At 37.6% G+C, this 22833-nt stretch overlaps 3 protein-coding genes across 4 annotated transcripts; 2 read left to right on the top strand and 1 right to left on the bottom strand.

The window, feature by feature from the left end:
- Nucleotides 1-1248: 1248 nt before the first annotated feature.
- Nucleotides 1249-10926, bottom strand: LOC111338487 (kelch-like protein 5). Of its 2 annotated transcripts, none has more exons than XM_088734353.1 (4): nt 9912-10926; nt 3781-4120; nt 3398-3597; nt 1249-3055 (listed from the first exon to the last, which is right to left on the bottom strand). In XM_088734353.1, the coding sequence occupies exons 1-4, from the start codon at nt 10771-10773 to the stop codon at nt 2712-2714; spliced, it is 1746 nt and encodes a 581-aa protein (XP_088590479.1). In that variant the 5' UTR covers nt 10774-10926; the 3' UTR covers nt 1249-2711. The 2 variants fall into 2 exon arrangements, with proteins under 2 accessions (XP_088590479.1, XP_022800739.1); XM_022945004.2 differs by having other exon boundaries at nt 3781-4099.
- Nucleotides 10927-10970: 44 nt separating this feature from the next.
- Nucleotides 10971-13840, top strand: LOC111338498 (methylmalonic aciduria type A protein, mitochondrial). The gene is made up of 3 exons (XM_022945012.2): nt 10971-11681; nt 12085-12401; nt 12854-13840. Exons 1-3 carry the CDS (start codon nt 11108-11110, stop codon nt 13145-13147), a joined length of 1185 nt encoding a protein of 394 aa, XP_022800747.2. The 5' UTR covers nt 10971-11107; the 3' UTR covers nt 13148-13840.
- A 1037-nt stretch (nt 13841-14877) lies between these two features.
- Nucleotides 14878-22054, top strand: LOC111339027 (scaffold protein ILK). Its single transcript, XM_022945605.2, has 13 exons — nt 14878-15136; nt 15426-15591; nt 16553-16648; nt 17104-17200; nt 17322-17369; nt 17526-17555; nt 17723-17811; nt 18542-18651; nt 18964-19085; nt 19485-19606; nt 20152-20251; nt 20559-20689; nt 20925-22054. The coding sequence occupies exons 1-13, from the start codon at nt 15048-15050 to the stop codon at nt 21069-21071; spliced, it is 1347 nt and encodes a 448-aa protein (XP_022801340.1). The 5' UTR covers nt 14878-15047; the 3' UTR covers nt 21072-22054.
- The last annotated feature ends 779 nt before the right edge of the window (nt 22055-22833 follow it).

Below are 22833 nucleotides of genomic sequence, written 5' to 3'. Positions count from 1 at the left end.
TTGGAGCTCTTTTTGGAGCCAATTTATAATTATCAACTCAATTGACAAAACCAAATTACATTGTTGAAAAGTCCAACCGAAGAGAAGAGAATAACAATATGAGTGGACACCCTTTCAAAAATTCTTGAAAGTTGCATCATGGATTGCAAGTTAAGATTTTTTCCATAGCTTCAAACATTTCAGTTTCTAAAGCTTCCAAGCAACACAAATACTTGAGAAATTTTCTCCAGAAAAGCTGCCCTAGAAGCACTTAATATGAACACCCGCTTACCTGTATTTGAATTCTCCCCAACTATTCCTATATGTGAAGGACATGTCAGCCAAATGGTTAGAATACAGGACTTCAGGATGAGAGGTCCCAGTTCAAGACAATCAATCAATCAAGTTTATTGTCTATTACGTGAGGCATGGTTACCCAGATTGCCCAAGCCAGAGGCTCGTGTATGAAACGCAAGACAGCAACCCACCCATCCCACCCCAGGGGAGGACATCCATCGCACAGTAATCTCGTGCGTGGGAAATTAACGTCTCCTACCCTAAACTAAACAGTCTAAACGAAACAGGCGAAGACATCAACAATGAATAGTTACAAAAGGTTATGTTAAATATAAATTAATTTTGGATAGTAAATTAAGTGCTTCAATATAATCCTCCTCGCCTTCTAGAGCTGTGAATAAAGCTTTGCAAATTGATTTCCTGAATGCCAGTTTTGGTAGATTACATACTTAAGATGGGAGACAATTCCACGCTTTTGCGCCAAAGCTGAAAAAAGAATTCCGCTGTTGATTTAGATGTGAAAATTTAGTATGGTATTTGCCATGAGATGAAGCCCTCGTATTATATGAATGAACCGAGCTGGTCTTGACAAATTTTTCAGAGATAGCATCTGGAGCAGAATTATTTGAAACATCATACATAGAGTGTAAGATAGCTTCAAAATAAAGCAGATGAATGGCTAATATTTTTGAAGAAATAAAGAAAGGAATAGCACGACATCATACATCATACGTAATGCACGTTTCTGAAGTAACAATAGTTTATTAAGATGGGCTTTTGCCGCCTGTCCCCAAGATATCAAACCATATGTCAAGTAGGGAAGCATGAGGGACTGATATATATACTTCTCAAAGTAGAGAAAGGAACGAAGTGTCTTAGATGAGCTATTACTCCAACAATTTTACTCATCTTCATGGCAATATAGTCCACGTGACATTTCCAGGACAGATGGTTGTCAATCAGAACACCATGTACAAAATAAAACTCTTGCAACATTTTCCTGATCCACTGCAATTAAGTTAATATATAACTTTGCACAATTATTACAAGTTACAAACAAAATAAAAATTATATTATGGTTAAAAGTCAAAGATTTATTATTATTTATATATTCTGATCAAATCAATGCCAACTTTATCATAAATCAATTTAATATCCATAATTCTGTAAATTTTGCCTCTCAAGTTAATTGTTCAAAGCTAACTGCCCCAAAGCATGCCTGCCAACAACATCCTTAGCTAACTTAGAAATGTTGCTGAAAACTTGTTGTTCCATAATCACCCTTTTCTGTGAGTAGTTTTGCATTTAACTTGTGATAATTTCAGACTCTGCACACTATAAATAGGAACTGAAATAATCTTATTCATAAAAATAATGCTTTGGGGTAATAATAGAAAATAAATATCAACCAAGAATTGGAAATTTTCAAAGAGTATCAAAAGGTATTCTAATAACTCTCAACATTTTTGACAAGGGATAAAATTTGTTAGTAGAGGACCTAGTTGTATCTAAAGACTTCACAAGAATTCCAGCAATTCCCCTCTCTGGTTCAATTTGGAAAACAAAGTTATTATTTCAGACCACACTGCTCTCCACTCTGGTCAATTAACTACAAACTTTTTTTTCTAGCAAAAGAATGCACTTGTCATGAGTTTACCTGATGAAAAAACCTGTCAGCTTCCATTTGTATATGGCTGTTGATTGCTAATAATGAGCAATAAGGTTTTTTGTCCAAACAGATTGCATCTTGATAGTATCTCCATTATTTGATAAATACTTGAAATGTACAAACATTTTTGATTCAACTAATATATACTGATCATAAAACCTTTCATCATTTTAATCTGTATGTCTGTGGATTCATTTGCTGTAATAACTATTAGAAAATGATAAAAAAAAATGACTGCCAACCTTGGAAAATATTGAACACATAATATATTCTGTGAAAAAGGAAGTATGTTTTTAAAATAAGTGGTGGTGCTGCATCAGTGGAGGGTATTACTGGATAATTTGATTCAATCACCTGAGCTTATGATGTGAATTAGCCATCATGAAGAGGTTCTAGGACTGATGTTTAGAGCAAAAGCCCTTTGTCAGAGCTAATACATTATCTCTGACCAAGGGCTAATACTCCCTATGTCAGCTTCAGAATTTCAGCAGCCAATTCACATCGTCAACTCATATTATAAAACCTAACTATCTTATATTTTGCAAATGTTCATTGTGACGGATCACTTTGAAGATCAGGGTTTGGGTTCTAGAGTAAACCACAAACTAACCACAGTATAATAACTTCAGTCTAGTTATTTCGCACTGTCAATCAATTGGTTTCAAGAAATGAAACATTTTAGGCCCTTACAGTTTTTAGAACTCTTTGTCAAAGAGCAGTCCCTTAATTCAAATAATAATTAGTCTGTAAGGGTTGAACAAAAGCATCAACTTGCTACCGCATCACTAGACACTGACACCACACAGGCTGCAGCTCTTCCAGAGTTGAGAGAGGCAACTTCTTCCCATTTATTCTTCTCAGGGTCATATGACTCCACTGCACTCAAATACTTGGATCCATCATACCCACCAATGGCATATAACCTGTCACCAAGGCACGCTGCCCCAACAGCATCACGGCAGTTGATCATGGGTGCAACCATAGTCCACTGGTCTGTATTAGGGTTGTACCTTTCCACTGAGTCAAATTGGCGAGAGCAGTCTTGGCTGGCAGGTGCATCATGACCCCCTAGAGCATACAGAAAATTATCCAGAACAGCCACACCTACACCTTTAAAAGAAAAATAAAAGAATACCATGTGAGAAAAGTTCTAAGACTATTTGATGAATGACATGTTTTGCATGTTAAGTTTGATACAACCTGATGATGCTATTGAGAGGGAAATTTCTGTCCTCTGTTTTGAAATATGGCCCTAAATTTGACTGGAACTTGTATATAATACAAAATTGCTAGGCACCAAGAAAAAGCCCAATACTATTCTTTAACCTTACACCCAAAAGAAAAGGTTTCTCCCTTTCTTTGCACAAAGACAACAAATTTTAAGAAGATTGTGTACAACAAAGAAGTTTTTGAAATCTATGAAACTCTGAAGAACATTCTTTGACAACCTACCTCCCCTTCTCTTCAACATGGGGCAAGTTACTGACCATTTGTTGGTGTGGGGATCATAACATTCAACTGAGCTCAGACAAGCAGAACCATCCCTTCCCCCAACCGCATAGAGTCTGCCATTAAGTATTGCCACTCCCACAGTGCTTCGTGCTGTAGTCATTGGTGCAACAAAACTCCACTGTTTGGTATCAGGGTCAAATCTGAAAGTAATTAGGAAATCTCAAATTTCATTCTAAATATGGATGATTTAGTGAACACTCTATTGAGTACTTGCAGTGCTAACCCACCCCCTATTCCATCAATTATTCTCAGCAGATTGCGAGAACAGATAAAGTACCTGTACAATTGCATTCAATTTATGTGTTTCAAAGCTACAAACTGACCTTTCCACTGTGCTTAAGTAGGACCAGCCATCATGGCCACCCACAGCATACAGAGGACCATTCAAGGTTGCTACTCCCAAGCCATGGCGATGGGTGCTCATGGATGGCACAGGACCCCACTGTTTTGTCCTTGGATTGTAACATTCAACAGTATTCAAAGTCTTTAGTCCATCTCTACCTCCCACAACATAAAGATTGCCTCCTAACACAGCCACATCAAACTGCAACCTTCTGGTAACCATTGGAGACACCACAGACCACTGGTTCTTGCGTGGGTCATAGCGTTCAATTTGGATTGCCCCTTTAGATGAATCCATACCTAGATTGGGAAGAAAAGAGCCTATTGTTTTTTTTTAAAATGCTCTTAAATGATAGGGACCTTAGCAGCTTGTTGATAAGGCCAAACCCATTGGCTGTTTTCACACTAGAGGACAGAGAAATGGTCTGGACGGACAAATCGTCCTAGACGAACAAATCGTCTGATGGGAAAACGGGATGAACAAATTTTTCCATGAACAAATTGTCTGATATTTGGCCGTCTGGAAAGAAGATTTTTTGAAGACAAATTGTCCATCGAGACGAACAAGTCGACAACAGTACGACTTAAATTCTTATCAGACGGTGAAATGTTTGATTTTCTCGCCGCGAGGAAATGGGACTAGCAACAGAGCAAGGTTTTATGGGAAGTTTCAACATGGCGGAAGCCATTTTGCTTTACAACACGACCTAGTGCCAGTTCTCTTTGTGCTCATAAGACGGACCGGCATATGGCCTTCTCGAATTCAAATTCAACGAACAAAAGCCAGTCGATTTGTCCGTCCTCTAGTGTGAAAATGGCCATTAAAAGCAAGCCAATAACACTTGACAGTCACGTACAACACACTTAAATGACAGAACAACGAAATGACTTTTCAAGAATACATTGTTGTTTATTTCCTGAGAAGTCCTTAAATGAAGGAGACTTGTGCATATTTTACTGACTGTTAAATATTTAAAGAAACAGCGACAAATTTGTGAGAATCACAATGAGAGCCTATCAAACTTAAGATGATCATATGATAGTTACACCCAGAGTAATTCAAGAAACTGTCAGAAGCAGAGAAAATAAACAGGACACCAATTAAAACAGATTGCAAAACACTGACTTTTGTATCAAAAGGAGGCAGTAAGTTTGTGGTGATAGAGGTGTGAACATTTGTGCACAATTAGGAAAACAAAGGCAACGTTTGCTTCTTGTATTTAAGCAACTTCAATGAATAGGATGCAACTTTGCAATATTGTACAAATGATATTGGTTCATTGTCACCATTTAATCAATATATTTTAGCTTTTTTTCGGTCCCTTCTGAGAGAAGAAAGGTTAAGAAGCAAAGCTAATTGTTTTTCATGACACAAAAACCATCAATATGAGAAACGATGCTGGTCAACAGCTCTTCCAAAACCTTTTGTTTTGCAAAGCTGATTACTTTTAATATTGCCAGATGTCAACATGTGATAGAAAGCATGTTTTCTTTAACTGTTCTGGAAAATTTCCAAATAGCCATTCCATGAGAGGTCAAATGAATTTTAATTTGAAATATCACACTCAAATACTGCTAATAAAGATGATAACCGAAAATCTAGAGGGTTGAAAAGTTCATGCAAAAAGCCTCCACCTCACTGAGATAAAAACAATTATACTATCACTGTACTGGTATCGAAGGCAGGTACTGAGAAAACAGACTATCATCAATTGAAAATTATCGCCTTCGTGTGACAAGTTCCAGATGAACTAATCGAAAATTGGTCAGTCACGAAAATACTAAAATTGAAAATAAAAGGAAGTTTGCAATTTTTTACGAGTTTCGTCGCTGTTTTTTCTAGCCGCACCCACCAAAAGCCACTTAAAATTCCTTTAAATTTAATTTATCAAACGAAAAAAAACAAGCTTCTTTCAACAAGAAAAAAAACTTCATCCAACCGCACTTCCTTTCTTAGTCTACCATGTGTGCTGTATTGTTCATAATAATAGACCGGTTCACGCTCTTGAGTGCATGCTGGGTAATTAGGGCAAGCAAATCCAAAATGGCGGACACGCTCGGCTACACTCTTTTGCTTGATCTGAATACTTAATGAATATCGGCTTTGTTTCAGAACTGGTCGCAATTTTTAGTATTGACAGTTCAAGATAAAAGTCACAGCTACATTTTGAGCTCTGTATTTTCGATTTTAATGCGTCAAAAAATAAGATATATAATGGTTAACTACCGATGTTGTGTTGGAGGTTGTAACAACGACTCAAGATATCCAAAAAAGATAGTGAAACGGTCACATGTCGAAAATCTTCGCTGGCATTTTATTCCGAAGGATCCAAAGAAAAGAGCCCAATGGATTGCCAGCATATCCAAAGGACTTGTTGGATTCGAACCCGGCAACTACAAGACTGTTTGTTCGAATCACTTTCAATATGGAAAGCCAACGTACTCCTCACCAACTCCAACTTTGTATATGGTGCCAAGTGACTCTAACAAACCTTCACCCAAGAAAAGAAAGCTTGTGGCAAGACACGAAGTTGTCTCTACTGCTGAGGCATCCAATAACTCAAGCTTCAAAGAAGAAGGAACTCAATGCTTGATAATAAATCCGCTAACATACGGAAGTATGAAGTTTGCTGATTTAACAACAGAGCAAGATGTCCAGCGTTTCACTGGATTCCCTAACGTAGAAACATTTCAATTGATGTTTAATACACTCTTTGAAAAAGCCATGTGTATGCACTACTGGAAAGGAGACAAAGAAAGTGCTTTGAAGGACACCACCAAGCCCAGGTCAAATAATGTACAGAGAGCTCTAACCTTGGAGCAAGAGTTTTTGCTAACCATGATGCGAATCAAGCTAGGACTCTTTGTATTTGATCTGGCTTTAAGGTTCAAAGTTTCCGAGGCGACTGTCAGCTCTGTCTTTACCACTTGGGTTAAGCTGATGTCTAAAGAATTAAAGTGGATGATTTCCTGGCCAGATAGGTATTTAATTCAAAGAAATATGCCTGATATGTTTCGACGATATTACAGAAAGTGTAGAGTCATCATTGACTGCACAGAACTATTCTCTGAAACCCCATCAAGCTTAGAGAATGCGGCAATGTGTTGGTCAAATTACAAACAACACTACACGTTAAAGTTTTTGATAGGGATAACACCAAATGGCCACATATCATTTGTCTCTGAGACCTTCAGTGGGAGGTCATCTGATGTTTTTATTGTAGAAAACAGTGGTTTCTTAAACTATCTTCAGCCACATGACCAAGTTATGGCAGACAGGGGATTCAAGATTCATGACCTGTTAGCATACTACCAATGTTCTCTAACAATTCCACCCTCCAAGCATTCCAATCTCCAGATGTCAGGTGCTGATGTTAGGAACACATCACTTATTGCTAATGTACGGATTTATGTCGAGCAGGCTATCAAGCGAATTAAAGACTTTGCTATGTTAAAGCAAGAAATTCCCATTAGCATTCTTTCCCATTTGGATGACATAATCATCATTTGTGCAGCAATATGTAATATGAAAAAGCCTTTGAGTACATAGATTTCATTTCATCAATTATGTTTGCATTTTGTACCAGTCCAAAATGTTCCCATTCAATTTTCTCACAGGTTATAAGCTATGGTAGTCAAGTTTATTTACACATCTTCTAGAATACAATTCCTTTATGGAATTACACAAACATGTTTGTATATAGCTACAACAATGTTCAAACAATAACTTTGAAACTTTAGTAATACTAAATACTATAATGTTTTGGTTTCATCCGCACTATTTTGTACTATTTAGTAGTTTGTTGAGGTCATATTGCTTCCACTCTATAATTTTAATCATTATCTATTGCTTGTTCATTGCAAAATCTGCAAATGAATGTTGATTCTTGTTCAAAATTTGAGCAGGCCCAGTGAAACCATAGCATACAACATTCACACTGAACACTGTTTTCATCATCACATTCAATTTCATCTGGCTCAAGACAGGGTTTTTCACAGACAGCACAATAATAAATAGGCCTAGTACCTAGCAACACCCTAGCAACATAAGTCTTGAAAAAAATTGTTAGATTTGGTATGATATCTTGCCACAGTTTTAAATCAAACTCAATAATTTCAATATGAGCACCACTAAGTGGAGTCCAAACAACAAAAAAGGTTTTAGGACATCCTGTTAGGGCCATTTGTCCTTGTATCTGGTAATAATAACTGTGGGTTCTCTTGAGCATGATATTCCCATTCACTAATTCTAGATAAGTTGTATTGTTCCAATGCTCATCAAATTTCATGTCTGCAAGTGAGTATGGACATTTATACTCAATACAAGAATGACCACAGCAATCGCAGTGAAAAATACCATCTGGGGTAGCTCCCACAAAAGGGTAAGTTTTAGATATAAACAAGCCACAAGTCTGAAGCTTTGCATTTTTGTGTTTTTTGGATTCTTGTGCAAAGAATGATGCAGCAGCATCTCTCTCATGTTCTCTTCCCCATTTAATGGCAGGTATCATTGACAGATCGGTACAATCTAAAATTCGCTCAAGAAGAGGTGTTACTTTGCAATTTGGCTTTCTTTTTCTAAGAATTGTTTTTGTCTTTGTGTATACTTCATGAAAATGAGATGCAGTTATTCTACCTTTTCTTTGCTCTTTCCATATACTGGAGTTAGCCTGATCCCTTGTGGCCTTTTCTAATTCTTTAATGCTACTGTCATTGAAAGATAATTGTTCCAGAAATTGTCTCACTAATTCATCAGCATCTACACCATTGTTTTTAGAGGATATATCATCAGCTATAATTTGTAGTGATGGGGGAACATCATCAGAAGTTGGTGGTGCATATGAAATATGGATGACAGCATCAGGATTTATGTTTCGAAGAGAAGCTAGAAACTTTTGCTTGCTTTCTTCGGTAACAACCCTCAAGGATTCTGGCTGAGGATCAAAGTTCTGTTTTTCCTTGCTATTAATAGCATAACTTGGGTTTTCTTTGACTACCTTGTGGCTTTGGAACACCATGTCCTTTAATTTCATGGGTTGGATGTCTTTCTTGCTAGTATTATTCCACACACATGCCTTATCTGTGCAGGAAGGATCTGTGAAACCTTTCTGGTTGGCAAACTCAACTTTATATAAAAGGGCTATGACATGATTACAGCACTGACTGTATCCAGCTGTACAGCTACAATATGCCCCAAGAATTTCACCGGGAGATTTACAAATTATCCACACTTTATGAGGTTCTTCGCGAATTCTTTGAGATGGAGTGACAGATGCAAACAACAGAACTTTGTCTTGTCCATGAATTGTTTTTGAGTATACAGTGTGCACAAAACCACTTTTAAAGTATGAATACGCTTTTCTGATTTTATATTGACCAATATAGTCAGTGTCGAAAGCTTTTTTTCCAAGTATAAACGAGAATATTTGACCAATGTTTGTATGCGGCCACTTTGTTACACAGTCCTCCCAATCGACCATGGATAACGGATCCTTTATACCGCATGTGCGTAGTAGTTCTACATGTTCATTTTGTAGTGACTTGGCTTGGCTTTCGGCCGAATCTCGAATAGGCGTTTTATGTTCAAAAGCTACCAAAGCACGAGCAGCAAGATCCGAGTGTGTCCCTCCAGAGGGCAAACCTCGCTGTTTAAGATAAAACTGCAATTCCCCACATGAAAGTTCCAAAAAATCTTCGAGGTGCGTGGCCATGATCGTGTTGTTGGGATATTGAACTGTCAACGACTTTTGAGCGAGATGGCAATAACATAAAGAGCTCAAAATGTAGCTGTGACTTCTATATTGAACTATAAGTATTCAGATCGAGCAAAAGAGTGTTGTTCGTATCCGCCATTTTGGATTTGCTTGCCCTAATTACCCAGCATGCACTCAAGAGCGTGAACCGGTCTATGAAAACCACTAAAATGACCGTGCGTTTCGACCACAGAACAATATACTACCACATCGACGCACACATTTACGTCAGAAAGGAAAAGCCACTTGACAAAAACATTTAAGTTTAATTTATCATTCTTGATAACAAAAGAGTAAAACGATCTAGAAATACCTAGTTGATTTGACTAAGCTTATTAGCTCAGCGAAAATATACTTACCTCCAACGACATAAAGTTTGCCAACTGTAGACTTTCTTGGGGTTGTCCTTGCATTCTGAAGTTGAAATCGCCGTTTTGGTAAAAGCTGGTATTTCATTGCCTCGATAACGAGCTCCCTACAGGAGCTGATATCACGGAATAGTGATGACATCTCCACTTTATCGACAAGAAATTCCGGCGCGAGAAGAGGCAATCGAACAAGTCCAAGCAATCTCGGCAATAGTTTCTTTCTGCTTTCTTTATCGTGTTCTGCCCAGACGCAGAGAGCGTCATAAACTTGCGATTCAGAGGAAACATTGAGATCATCGCTTGAAATGAGCCGAGCGACGCATTCCGAGCTCAAAAGCACAAATTCTTGATTTTTGACAACGTCAACAAATCGCTCCTTTGTGAATGCATCGGCGATTTTATACAGTTCGCTACAACCGTGTCCATCCGCAAAAGCACGAATACCCAAACAGTTACTAGGATGCAATTGATGCTCCATAAATTCAGAACAGGCTTCCTTCACTTCATCAATCTGTAAAATACACGACACTGAGAGTAAGTTCTCCACGTTGTCTACGCGTATTTCGACATGAGAAGTGTATGCATACTGAACGAGATCCTCGACAGCTTGGGGATCCATGTCAGTTAAATGCACCACACTTTGCCCCTTTTCACAGAGTTCACCAGTGAACAAAGCGCTGAAATAATCGCTGAAAGCAGCGAGAACGAGTCGATGAGCCTTTAACCTCTTCTCCCCAACCACCAAAATAATATCACATAGTTTGGAATCTTTTCGATAACCTTCCATCTTCTTGAAAGTTTTGATATGGTGGTCGTTACAACTGAAGACAACTACGTCCCCGTCTTGATCCATTTCACCGGCAATAATTATTCCAGAAAAATGCCTGTCGCTTGTCTCCACCAAAGATACTCAAACTCATCTTTTCATGTGGTTTTTTGTTGAACGCTAACTACTAACGGCCACCAATAACAGAAAGCCAATTTGTTGGCTGTCAGATATGCAAAGCACCTACGTGAGTCCCTACGTGAAGGATCGCCGGACACTCGCCCCCAGCTTCCTTACGCAAACATTATTTTGACCTCATCACGTAGGCTCACGCAAGTAATAAAAGATTGCGTAACAAAGCATTACTCTACCCAGCGTTACTCTACAAAGCGTTACTCTACCCAGTCCTTCTCAAGTGAACATGTCCCGCTATCAAATCCAAGATGGCGGATTAGATGAAATGTCTGAAATGTCTTATCGCGTTTTTCTAAGTGATTTTACCCGTATTTCAGCCTACAGATATCCTCTTTGGGTCACATTTATAAACAGAAACTATGCAACGAATCTCGAAGTCAAATCTACAGACGAAGGGTATCACATTCAGCGGTTATTTCAGGGAATTATTCAAGGTGATCGTGGAAGCTTAGCGCAAGCCATAACATTAGTGGAAACTCTTCATTCAAGGAAATATCACCAGGCACAGAAATTACTTGCCAGAGTTGTTAAATATTCAAAACATGCTCCTCCTTTCTCAAATGGACAGCGGTACTCCTTCAGGATTGGTTTATCAGGCCCGCCAGGGGGTGGAAAATCTACATTTATTGAGACATTTGGGACTTTTCTAACCAACAGAAAGCATCGGGTTGCCGTTTTGGCTGTGGATCCTTCATCCTCCACAACTGGTGGATCCTTACTGGGTGATAAGACACGAATGACAGAGTTGTCACGAAATCTCAATGCTTACATCAGGCCGTCCCCTTCATCTGGAACGTTGGGTAATCTCAAATTTCTTCAAAGCTGCCTTAGTGTCAAAACTCAGATATAGATTCAGTTGATTCGACCCAGGTTGCCATAACTTTTCTGAGATTTCACCCAACATTATGGAAAAAATTGCAACAATGACAGCTATAATGATATCAATAACAATAATGAAAAAGATAATCAAACACTTCTGTTACGTCATCACATAACTTATTTACAAGCAAGTTTGTAGTAGCTAGAAGTAGAAGAAAAAATAATAACTTTTGCCTTGGTTCTCAACAAATTATTAAGCCACTGTCTCTAATGCCCATTTTCTAAAAGCCCTGAATAAGTTTAGTCTCCTGGAGCTCACTCTAGCATCCATGGTACTTCAGAAAAAAATACATATTCTGATTTTTCATAACTGTACACTTGTAGGTGGTGTAAACCGGAGCACAAATGAAGCCATTCTTCTTTGTGAAGCTGCTGGTTATGACACCATCCTTGTTGAAACAGTGGGAGTTGGACAATCAGAAATTGCAGTTGCCTCCATGGTGGACATGTTTGTTCTTCTTATTCCACCAGCTGGTGGTGACGAACTCCAAGGAATCAAAAAAGGCATAGTGGAAATGGCAGATCTTGTGTTGGTCAATAAATCAGATGGGGAACTTGTTATTCCAGCTCAGAGAATACAAACTGAGTACATTAGTGCTCTGAAATTATTAAGAAAAAAGTCGCCTCATTGGAATCCACCGGTATGATTAACTGTTTACACCCAAGTATCAGTATGCACTTTCTCCACACTGTTCTCTATACATGTCCTGAGGTGCTGACCAGGAGAATTTGTCAAACAATCAAGAGCTTCTTTAGTTGGTGATCATTTCCTTTATTCTCCTGACCTTAATGTGTGATTCAGGGGTGATATTGTAAGGAGAAATTAAATGCTAGCCACTATTAGGAGTTGAAGGGTTTTAATGCTTTACTTAGTGTAAGGAAATAGTTTTTTTTATAATTATGTAGCTCTTCTTTGTCTCTCTGTGCCATCTACCTCATCATTTGTTTTGTTTGATCACATAATGTTAGGTTTTTTTTTATAAAAGATAAGTTTTTTTTGTTGTTGTTCTTTTCACCATTTTTATCAGCATTTGATAAATACTTTTTTTGATGGTAAATTATGTGATAGTTTTACTGAATTTTGTACTTTCAGGTTCTCCGTATCTCCTCCAGAACTGGTGATGGAATTGAGAAAGCCTGGGAAACCATGCAGCAGTATTACACCATCATGGTTGACAATAGTGAACTGGAACAAAGGCGTTGTAAACAGCATGTGGTCTGGATGTGGAATCATATCAGAGAACAAATCATGACAAGATTTAAATCAAATCCTGAAGTTCAGAGAGAAATTCATAACTTTGAAAAATTAGTAGCAGATGGGGAAGTTACACCTGGAATGGCAGCTGATGAGCTTCTTAAAATATTCTCTCATTCATCAAATACATGATTTTGATCTACTTGGAGGTCACCCTTTGCTTGCTCTTTCAGGAGAATCTTTCATTGACCCTTAAACTCCCATGAGTGACCAAGACAGAATTTCTCCTTACAACTTGAACCAGCATCTTAAGAATTGTATGGCAGACAGTAAAAAGAATTACTTAAATGAGATCTTTGGAGTAACAGGGTTAATGAGACAGTCCTAGCAAGGGAACACGGCAAAATGTTATTTTTTACCTGGTTTTATTCATTGTTTATTCACCAGTTTGAATTTCCGCCATTTTGTTTTTGAGTTTTGATTATCGCTGACGCTTTGTATCGCAGGTGAGCGCCAAAGGCATGAGAGTTTTCCAGATGAGCCCTGAAGGGGTGAGAAGAGCACCTTTGGGGCTCATCCGGAAAACTCTCGTGCCTTCAGCGCTCACCTGTGATACAAAGTGTCAGCGGTAATCAAAACTCAAAAACAAATGGCGGAAATTCAAACTGGCAAATAAACAATGAATAAAACCAGGTAAAAAATAACATTTTGCCAGGTTCCCTGGGTCCTAGCACAAGAAATGCAACAAAGGTTTATAGAAGAGCATAAAGGCTAACAATATTTCAGTCTCTCAAAACATCATAGTATTATCTCTAAATTATACTTTAAAGAATGACATCATTCCATTCATAGCTTTTAGAAATAAAAAGATAATTTTTAAATGATTATGATTTGGCTGTATATTTTAAATACATATCAGTGGTTTGGGAATAGTGTGGTGGAAGGTGTGGATCTTATTCTATGATCATGTTTACAAAGCCTGTTTCTGCAGCAGGAAAAAATACCACAGATACAAACTATCCTTTTATATGTCTGTTTAGAACGACTCAATAAATCCACGGTTAAACTCAAAGTTTTACTTTATTCTGACTAAGGACAAAACCTCCTTGGCGAATACTCGATCTTCACAATGCAAAATCTCGAACGAAGTAAAAGTACTTGACATTTGATCCGTGTCACTCATTTTAAAAATACCATAAATGTAACGCAATGTCACGTTGTCCTGAACAATGTCTCTTATAAAAGAATTCCTCATTTCCAGATCCTATTGATTTTAATTTGTGGTGAAGCAGTCTATTTTCATGGGAATGTTGCAAGAATCATTGTTCAACCAATCAGACAAAAATTCAGATTCTGGACTGGCTGTAAATGGCTCATACAGTATGCCTACTTGTGATTTATGTCTCAGTGATTGTAATATGAAGTTGACTTCTCTGCGAGACTTTCGATCTCAAGTGCAAGTTGCAAGTGTACCTTGCTGAGGACTTAAAATTTGTAATCCTCGTACTTGCTGAGGGGTGAGGAATCAGTTTGCCCCTTTATGAAAGAGTGCATCAAAAGGCATCAGCAGCAGGTTGTAATTTGAAGTCTCATTGGATGTGAAATTGCTTAACAGTTAAGAATAATTTGGCAGCTACAACAGAATGCTCTTCAAGGGCAATAGCAGAACTTTACATGGTATACATATACATTTTTTCTACTCTACAATTGTATTGTAAATTTCTGTTTTTCCTTATTTAGACTAAGTAGTAGTAGGTCCACATCAGCTGTACAGTTGCATATTTTTAAAACCTACTTATCAAATAAATGTATGTATGTTTGAATGTATATGAGTGCCTCATCTGCGGAATTCCGTGCGGATATGCCAAACCCCGCCCCAAATAACACCCTTCAACGTCTTTGTATAGTCAGCGGTCCACCGAACCAGCGTACAATATTTGCCATTCCTCAAGTGATTACATCTCACCGCCCTAACAAATTTTCTGCCTTCTGATCTGCCGTTAGTGTACTAATCATGCGTATTGCCAATTATTTCCGTTCTGTTAGCTAGTTAGGCGGCTCTATTTGTACGCATCGGAGTGGTTTCCGAGCGATGGAGGACATCTTCTCTGCTTCGCGTGAAGGCAACCTTCGATTTGTGAAGACATGGCTCGAAAACACTTCGAACGATTTGAATCAAGGGTAAGTAGACAGTGTCAACAGTTCTATAAAAGTGAAAAAGCTGTCAGCTTTGTTTGAACAAAGAGTGACAAATGGTTAAGAAGACGAATAATCATTTCTTTTTCGCAATTTGCTCTTCTTTTGGTAGACATTATCGTCAACGTGCATAATGTACTATTTGATCTGTTTATGTGTTTGGGATATTTCTAGCGTTCAAGAGAGAAAACAATTCAGCTTTGAGTGTGTGAGTTCTGTTTGAATTACGGTTCTTATCCTTTAAGTTATATTTCATCGTCTTATTTTAATACAGGGATGATCATGGTTTCACTCCCTTGTTATGGTCAGCAAGAGAAGGCCAAACCGCAGTATTTGATCTACTTTTGTCAAGAGGAGCGCGCATCACTGCTTTAAACGATGGCGGTGATAATGGCCTTCATTTGGCGGCCAGCAAAAGCAACAAGGAAATTATACAAAGGGTAAGACTGCGTCTTTACCATCAAACTTGAAAATTATCAGGTTTCAGCGGGCAACACAAGTAAACATGGCCTCTTTAGCGAAGTAATTTGTGTCCAGAAAAATTAACGCGGCAGTCGTAAAGTAAACAACAGATCACATCAGGGAGAAATGTTTTGTGACGTAAACTTGGATGAGGTTAACAAATTATGTTATTCTCTTTGTCTTGTATATGAAATGACACGCTGATCAATACAGGATAACTCACTGCATTATTTACAGTGCAAAACAATTATTTCAATTTGATTTTAACTGAAATGTAACTGATTTGTTAATCTAATCAGGGACGTTGCTTAAGGACGTAAACATTAGGGATAAATATCATACTGCTATCGATATCATTGATATTATACAGTTATACAATTATGTATAACTTCTGTCTGAGTAAGTTTTCCCTTTCAGTTTTGTTGCTGAGTATCAAGTCAAAGCCTTTGTTATTGGAAACTTATTCTTTTCCTAATAATTGTTGAAAATTTTGAACTTACCTCCCACCTTCTCAAACTCTTTAACCCTATGAATCTCAAGATCTGCTGATCGTTAACTCTCTCTTTTAGCTGCTACACATTTCCTTGTAAATCAGTTATGAGAATTTGGTGTTAGATCAAGATATGACAACTTCAACCTGATAAGTTAGAGTATTCTCATGACCAGTTTGATGGATAATGTATGGATATTATAGGAAGAAGTTACTATTTAATCACTTCTGTCAGGTAGTTAACCCATTGACTCTTTAAAGTGACTAGCATCTAATTCCTCTTGTCAACATCACCCGAAGCCCCAAATTGTTCTTGATTGTCAAACAAATTCTCCTCGTCCACACTTTGGGAAACATGTGGAGAGCAGTATGGAAAACATGCATGATATTGGAAGGGTGTAAAGGGTAAGCATTTGTTAACTAATTTCTGTGATTTTCTACTCGCTTAGCTTTTGAAAAATAAATGTCCTGTTAATGGTGTCAATAATCATGGAAACACGCCGCTCCATTATGCATGCTTCTGGAATTCCGAAGAATGTGCAGAGGTAAGGTGTTGGCAGATGACTTTTCTCCCATAAGATTAATTCATTGGTTAGTCCTGAGAATTCAGCATTATCTCAAAACAATTTCCCCTTGCTTATGCTTTTTTTATTCTCATTATTTGCCTGTCTTTTTCCACCAGAAGGAATGAAAATTGTCACCATTCAAGAAACCATTCACACACATGTATAGGGATAATTTTTGGTGGTGTCACCTCAAACAGTTCTATCCTAGCCTTTGCTGCAAAACGTCAGTTGCCAGCAAAATTGGCCAGATGGAAAAGTGGCAATCACTGGCAGGGTTTAGTAACAAAATGTGATTCCCAAGCTGGATCTCTTATTGCACCATCTTTGAGCTGCCTCAATTGAAATGTCAGCTGGTAGCTCAATTTCATAGCCACTACCCAGCTATCCTGGGAGATGTAAACCAGTTGTCTTTATCTGTTTGTTTTCTTTCATAGGAGCTAGTCAAAAGAGGTGCTTTGGTCTCACAGTGCAATAAGTATGGGGAGACACCACTTGACAAATGTAAACCTTTCCTGGCAGAAATTTTAAGAGGTGAGAAAGGTTATGTCAAAGTATTGATGTAATTGGTGATTGAAGGTTACCAACCCAACTGTTCTAAAAGATTCCACAGGTTTTTATCGAAACACAATCAATTCTTTCCTTTGTTCCACAGACTTAGCAGCTCAACTTGGACAAGATCTCAAAAGAATTCCTTACAAAGGTGACTTTTCTGAAAATAATTTTCCTATAATCATAATTTAAGATTCTCTCAAGCCATACCTTGCATAATAACTAGCTGTGAGAATTCTGCTATAAATAACTGGAGTTGGAAAGTGCTTGATACATGTTTAACTATATTCATTTGGTCATCTTACAGATAGCCGTTCAAAGCATGGAAAAAAAGATGGTAAGATGGAAAGCTGTTTTTGGTAGTTCAACATGAACTAGATATTATATAAATGCAGATTACCTAATTCAATTGAGGTGTACTGGTTTTGACTTGCACACCATATACATTTGATTTCCTTACTGCATTTTACTGTAATTTGTGTTTCTAATTGGTTCAATTTACAGATTTACGGGACATTAAGTCCAGACTTTCATGGATTCAACCCCAAGAAATTGATTTGGTGACAAAAATAGGCAAAACAGTGACTGGCGAGGTAATTATACATTGATGAAATTTTTGGTGTTTAATTTATCATAACAGACAAAAGTCATGGAAAATTCAGTGGAAAATCAACAAATGTTTAAAAATCTTAGAAGAACAAACACTGTGATCATAAGATCCAGTAGATGTTTCCCAGTCATCTATTTTGTATTCATCAAATGTGATGTCTTGACTATTTTACTCCAAGGAGAGACCAAAATGGAATTTCTCCATTCAGAGTCAATAAAGTAGGCAAAAGAGTTAACTACTCATCATGCTATTCCTCGGCAATTCTCTTTATAGAAAGTAAGATGATTTCATGTAGCTTAGCAAGGAAGTCTTTGGTGCAAGAAAGTCTTTTGTGCAAGAAAGTCTTTTGTGCAAGAAAGTCTTTTTGTGCAAGAAAGTCTTTTTGTGCAAGAAAGTCTTGTGCAAACCTTTTTACCCCCTGACTGCTTCATATGTAATAGATAAAATCAATTTTTTACCACAATTGGCAGTAATTTTGCAAGCTGATTGGCCAATTTGCCATTGTCATTAAGAGTACAGACAATGCTGTTGGTGCCAACATGTCACACAATGGTCATAAACTGTAAAAATCAAAATTTTGACCACTGTGAAGATAAATATCATTGTAAATAAGAGTACAGATCGTGCTAAACCACTGTCTATTTGTGAACTAGATGTCTAGAAATTATTTAGTTAACGTATTGGAATTTTGATGTTGGCTTATTATTTTTCAGGTATGGAAAGGGAAGTGGAATGATCTCAATATCATTGGCAAAAAGCTTGCCATTAAAATGGTCAACAAAAGAATATCAAGAGATTTCAGTGAGGAATACTCAAAATTAAGGTAAATACATTGAAATATTTGTACATTATTTTGTTAGGTGTTGTTAATGAATTAGACTGTGCCATGTAGCCTGATCGCCTAGATGAGCGTACTCCTGAAAAGGACTGTTGTCAGTACGTAGTAGTGACTGACAGAAGTTTTGACAACCAGAGCGGAAGAAATCATCAGAGTCAAGTATGGAGTTGTTGTCAGTCAATGATATAAGTCCAGTTTGTGTGAAGACAGATTGATCAGACCATTTCAATCATTTCCAGGTTCTTAATGGATTAGCTACTTATTGTAAGTCAATTAAAAGTTTGTTTTGGTTTTCAGAATATTTTCCCACCCAAATGTTCTACCGGTAATTGGTGCAGTTAATGACTCCAAGGACTTGATAGTTCTTTCACAGTATCTTCCATTTGGTTCACTTTACAATGTTTTACATGAAGGAACAGGTAATTAAGAGAAAAGGGTTTTGTCAAACTGGTATAAAGTAATCGCCCCTGTTAGGAAATTTTGTCCCTTTGACAACTTTCACAATTTTGGTCAAGCTTGAATTTGTGCAGCAATTACAATCATACATGTCAAGTGAATTGTTTTGGAAACAGTAGAAACAAAGATGTATGTTACAGAGACCTATGACAGCTTTTTTTTTTTTTTTGCCTTTTGTTCCTAGAACTCAGAAAACTTAATATATCTTTACAATGCTCAAGGTTAATTCTGTTACTTTTCAAACATGATGGTGAATGTTACAGGAAAAAAAATCCCAATCAGTTAAGCCTCTTGTGCATTAAATTGTATGTAGGTACTCTACAATAACATTTTCTGAGACATCAGATTTGTGATGCCAACAGGGATCATTGTGGACCATGAGCAAGCAATGAAGTTTGCATTAGACATTGCCAAAGGAATGGAGTACCTGCATTCTTTAGACCAACTTATTCCAAGGCTGTACCTTAAAAGCACACATGTCATGGTATGTATTTCATGACATCCCTTGTAAAGAATGAGAATTTATCAGAAGTTTCTGCCACCTTCAGCATTTTAAAGGTTTCTTAGACAGTGGTCCAAAATCCTTCTAGAACCAAGAGAGTTAATATAAGTAAAGGAAATTGTGTTGTCCATGAAAACTGACCACCAAGAAAAGTGACAGTAAGAACTAGGTGATAACTATGAAGTCAGTTGTTAATACCGTCATGTGTTGGAACAAAGTTTGTACACCTTTGAAGAATTTGTACAGCTGCCATTTCCTAGTTTTGATTCTGTGAATCAATTCCACATTCAGACATTACTTTAAGATTTGTGCAAACATGGAACACCTGGGGCCTTACAACTGAATAGTTCCAAGTCTTGGGTGTAATCTGACAGAATATGATAACCTGGTAGCTTTATATTTCAGTATCATTTGCCTTCTACTTTCAAACTTACTGAAAGCCCTGACAGGTATGAGGAAAATGTTTACTCTATCAGGCTAAATTTTGTTTCTGAAGTATGACTTTTATTCTGCTTTATTTGTTCCAGATTGATGATGATCTAACAGCTAGAATAAGTATGGCCGATTACAGATTCTCCTTCATGAACCTCAGCAAAATTGAAAGTCCAAACTGGATGGCTCCAGAAGGTAATATGTTCGAATCAGGGTTTATATATGTCACAGGAAAGTTAGAAAGACAGGAAATGTAGTTCCTTACATCATTTCCCAGGGCTAGATAGTCATGGAATTTTAAAGGATTTTGGAATTTTAAATTATAAAAGAGTAAAAGCTCAGTTAAAGTATGAAAAATAGAGAGATAGCCAATGTTTAACTTCTAAGGGGATATGGATATTGTTGACTGTTGAGACCCCCCTTTGCTGATTTTCAGGATCAGTTTCCATTTAGAGATTTGTTTCCTTTTTCATGCAGTCGTAAATCACTGTGTATCCTTTAGTGTTACAGAAAAGCCCTGAAGAAGTGGATCAACGTTCAGCAGACATGTGGAGTTATGCCATGATCCTTTGGGAACTTGTCACAAGAGAAGTCCCCTTTGGTCACTTGTCACCCATGGAAGTTGGCATGAAGGTGATTAATGCTCAGTTACTTTCTTAGGCTATTCATTCAGCATTACAGATCAGAATTTTCTCTGGCTACTAAACTGCATTCTCTTGCTAAATTCTCTTAGGCTTGAGCAAGTTTTAATGCTGATGTAGTGTGAACTTCTCTTGATACTTAACCCTATCTAAATCAATTTCTTGGTCATCATCGTTACCTGTGCTGCTAATTTGTTTAATTAAATTGTATACCCTACCTATTTCAGGTTGCACTTGAAGGTTTACGACCATCTGTTCCACCTGGAGTATCTACACAGATCACAAAGCTTGTGTCGATCTGTTGGAATAACGATCCAACCAAGAGACCCCGGTTTGACCAGATTCTTCCGATTCTAAACAAGATGGCACAATAAAATGTACTTAGCATAATCCTAGACCAATAGGTTATCAAATAGTTATGTTACAAGGGAGTGAATAGTAGCTGTTATCAATCCATCATTTATTTTTCAAATTTCTAACGGAATTGTTCAAATTGTGTGGAACTCTGCCGCTCTGTGCCTCTTACAAGTCAATAACATGTAACTTCTCTTTAAGAAGACGAGATATGAGAGGTTAGAGAACTAACCCCCCCCCCCCCCGCCCTGCCCGCCTCGCCCCTTCTTTTGATGGTTTGTTCTCACAACAGTTCGATTTCCGTGATAAGAAAAACTGGTTTACCTGACAGAAATTCGAAGACAGCATGCCCTGACTCCTTTATATTAAACAAATATTTTATATAATATATCTATTGACCTTTATACTCGACATATTTTGTAATAAGTTATTTTTATATTCTGTGAGGAATAACGTAATCTTAACTGTTATTATGTACAAAAATAACAAGCGAGTAAACGTGAATTCGATTAATCTGTGACATCCGTACTGTCAACTCTAAGGTTTCACTTCGATAGTTAGTTACTGAAATCTATAGTGAACCCTAAGAAGTCACAAGGAACACTGGATTTTTCCGAGGGGCAGTGAGATATCTTTTCCCACTAGTACTTGGAAATCTTAGCATTCAAATCGGCCTTGTGTCGCCAGCAGTCACACCAGCCAAATCTATTTGGGGATTGTGGTGAATCCCACAGGACCACCAACTAACATACAATCCCTCAGACCCTGAGCAGATCCCTGAGTATAAATAGCAATTTAGACGAGTAGTGAAATTTAGGAGGTGGAGAGTATTTAAATCTAAATTCTGGAAAGCTGTAAACAAAGTTTGTTTCATTGGGAAGTTTATTACATTCAGAGTACTCAACTGTTTGCTCCCACAGGTAATCAGTGCGTAAGTTCTCCGTGCGTAAATTCTCCTCAAATAGATAGACTCAGAATAAAGAAAACTCTGAAATTATGAAAAGTCGGTTGCTTTCTTGTCAAATTCTTATAACCACTTTACCGATAAATGTAGAGCAGTAAGGACCATCCCTATAATATAAGACTTTTTGACCCCTCAGAGTGGCTTAGGCGAGCATCTAGTTTTCCTTGCCACGGCCGGACCAACACTCGGGGTCTTAAAATAACTGAGGAGAATGTGCTACCTTTCTATAATATCAAGAAATGGATAGATATTCTAGTCTTCTCGGATAACATGACGAATAAATCGTAGGTCCCGTCTCCTGCAAGGTTAGGGGTAGGAGACATTGATTTCCCCTGTGTGGTGGATGTCCTCCCCTGGGATGGGATGGGTGGGTATGTCTGTTGAAGATGGGCTGTATTGCCTTTTGCAGATTAGACATTTAGATTTAGATTTACAATATCACTCCCGAATCATACGGAGTAAGCGCGAGAGGGGAGTCACACTCGCCAAGTGCATGGTCTCCGCTCGTCTTGAAAACGCAATTAAATGGCACCCGTTTTGCGAGCGACTCAAGTTTGAAACAGCCGAACCCTTTTAACAGAGGTAATGTCCCACTTGGAGCATATGATGAAAATTTTCTCAGAAATTTGTTCTGGATTTAAAACCGTAAAAAAAATAGTATTCAATGATCGAATCCTTGGTTTCTTATGCGAAATTCAACTAAACTCGCAAGCGGGATTGAAGCGTAACTTCCCCTCAGATTTTCATTACACAATCAACAAAACAGATAATGAGAAGAGGCAAGTTCATCAGCTTTAGGGTGTCATCTTGATCTAACA

Source organism: Stylophora pistillata, chromosome 9 (genome assembly GCF_964205215.1).
Source record: "Stylophora pistillata chromosome 9, jaStyPist1.2, whole genome shotgun sequence".
NCBI lineage: Eukaryota > Metazoa > Cnidaria > Anthozoa > Scleractinia > Pocilloporidae > Stylophora > Stylophora pistillata.
The sequence above is the reverse complement of the archived record's forward strand: the minus strand, read 5'-3'. Positions and strand labels throughout refer to the sequence as shown.

What these genes read in the sequence shown, in the direction of transcription:
- LOC111339027 (XM_022945605.2), top strand. Translation starts at nt 15,048, where the DNA reads ATGGAGGACATCTTCTCTGCTTCGCGTGAAGGCAACCTTCGATTTGTG. An exon ending in GAGGAATACTCAAAATTAAG is followed by an intron (nt 18,652 to 18,963) that starts GTAAATACATTG and finishes TTTGGTTTTCAG; the next exon opens with AATATTTTCCCACCCAAATG. An exon ending in TGTTTTACATGAAGGAACAG is followed by an intron (nt 19,086 to 19,484) that starts GTAATTAAGAGA and finishes TGATGCCAACAG; the next exon opens with GGATCATTGTGGACCATGAG.
- LOC111338487 (XM_088734353.1), bottom strand. Translation starts at nt 10,773, where the DNA reads ATGGATCAAGACGGGGACGTAGTTGTCTTCAGTTGTAACGACCACCAT. An exon ending in CAAACTTTATGTCGTTGGAG is followed by an intron (nt 4,121 to 9,911) that starts GTAAGTATATTT and finishes AAAAAACAATAG; the next exon opens with GCTCTTTTCTTCCCAATCTA. An exon ending in TACTTAAGCACAGTGGAAAG is followed by an intron (nt 3,598 to 3,780) that starts GTCAGTTTGTAG and finishes AATTACTTTCAG; the next exon opens with ATTTGACCCTGATACCAAAC.
- LOC111338498 (XM_022945012.2), top strand. Translation starts at nt 11,108, where the DNA reads ATGTCCCGCTATCAAATCCAAGATGGCGGATTAGATGAAATGTCTGAA. An exon ending in CCCTTCATCTGGAACGTTGG is followed by an intron (nt 11,682 to 12,084) that starts GTAATCTCAAAT and finishes GTACACTTGTAG; the next exon opens with GTGGTGTAAACCGGAGCACA. An exon ending in CGCCTCATTGGAATCCACCG is followed by an intron (nt 12,402 to 12,853) that starts GTATGATTAACT and finishes TTGTACTTTCAG; the next exon opens with GTTCTCCGTATCTCCTCCAG.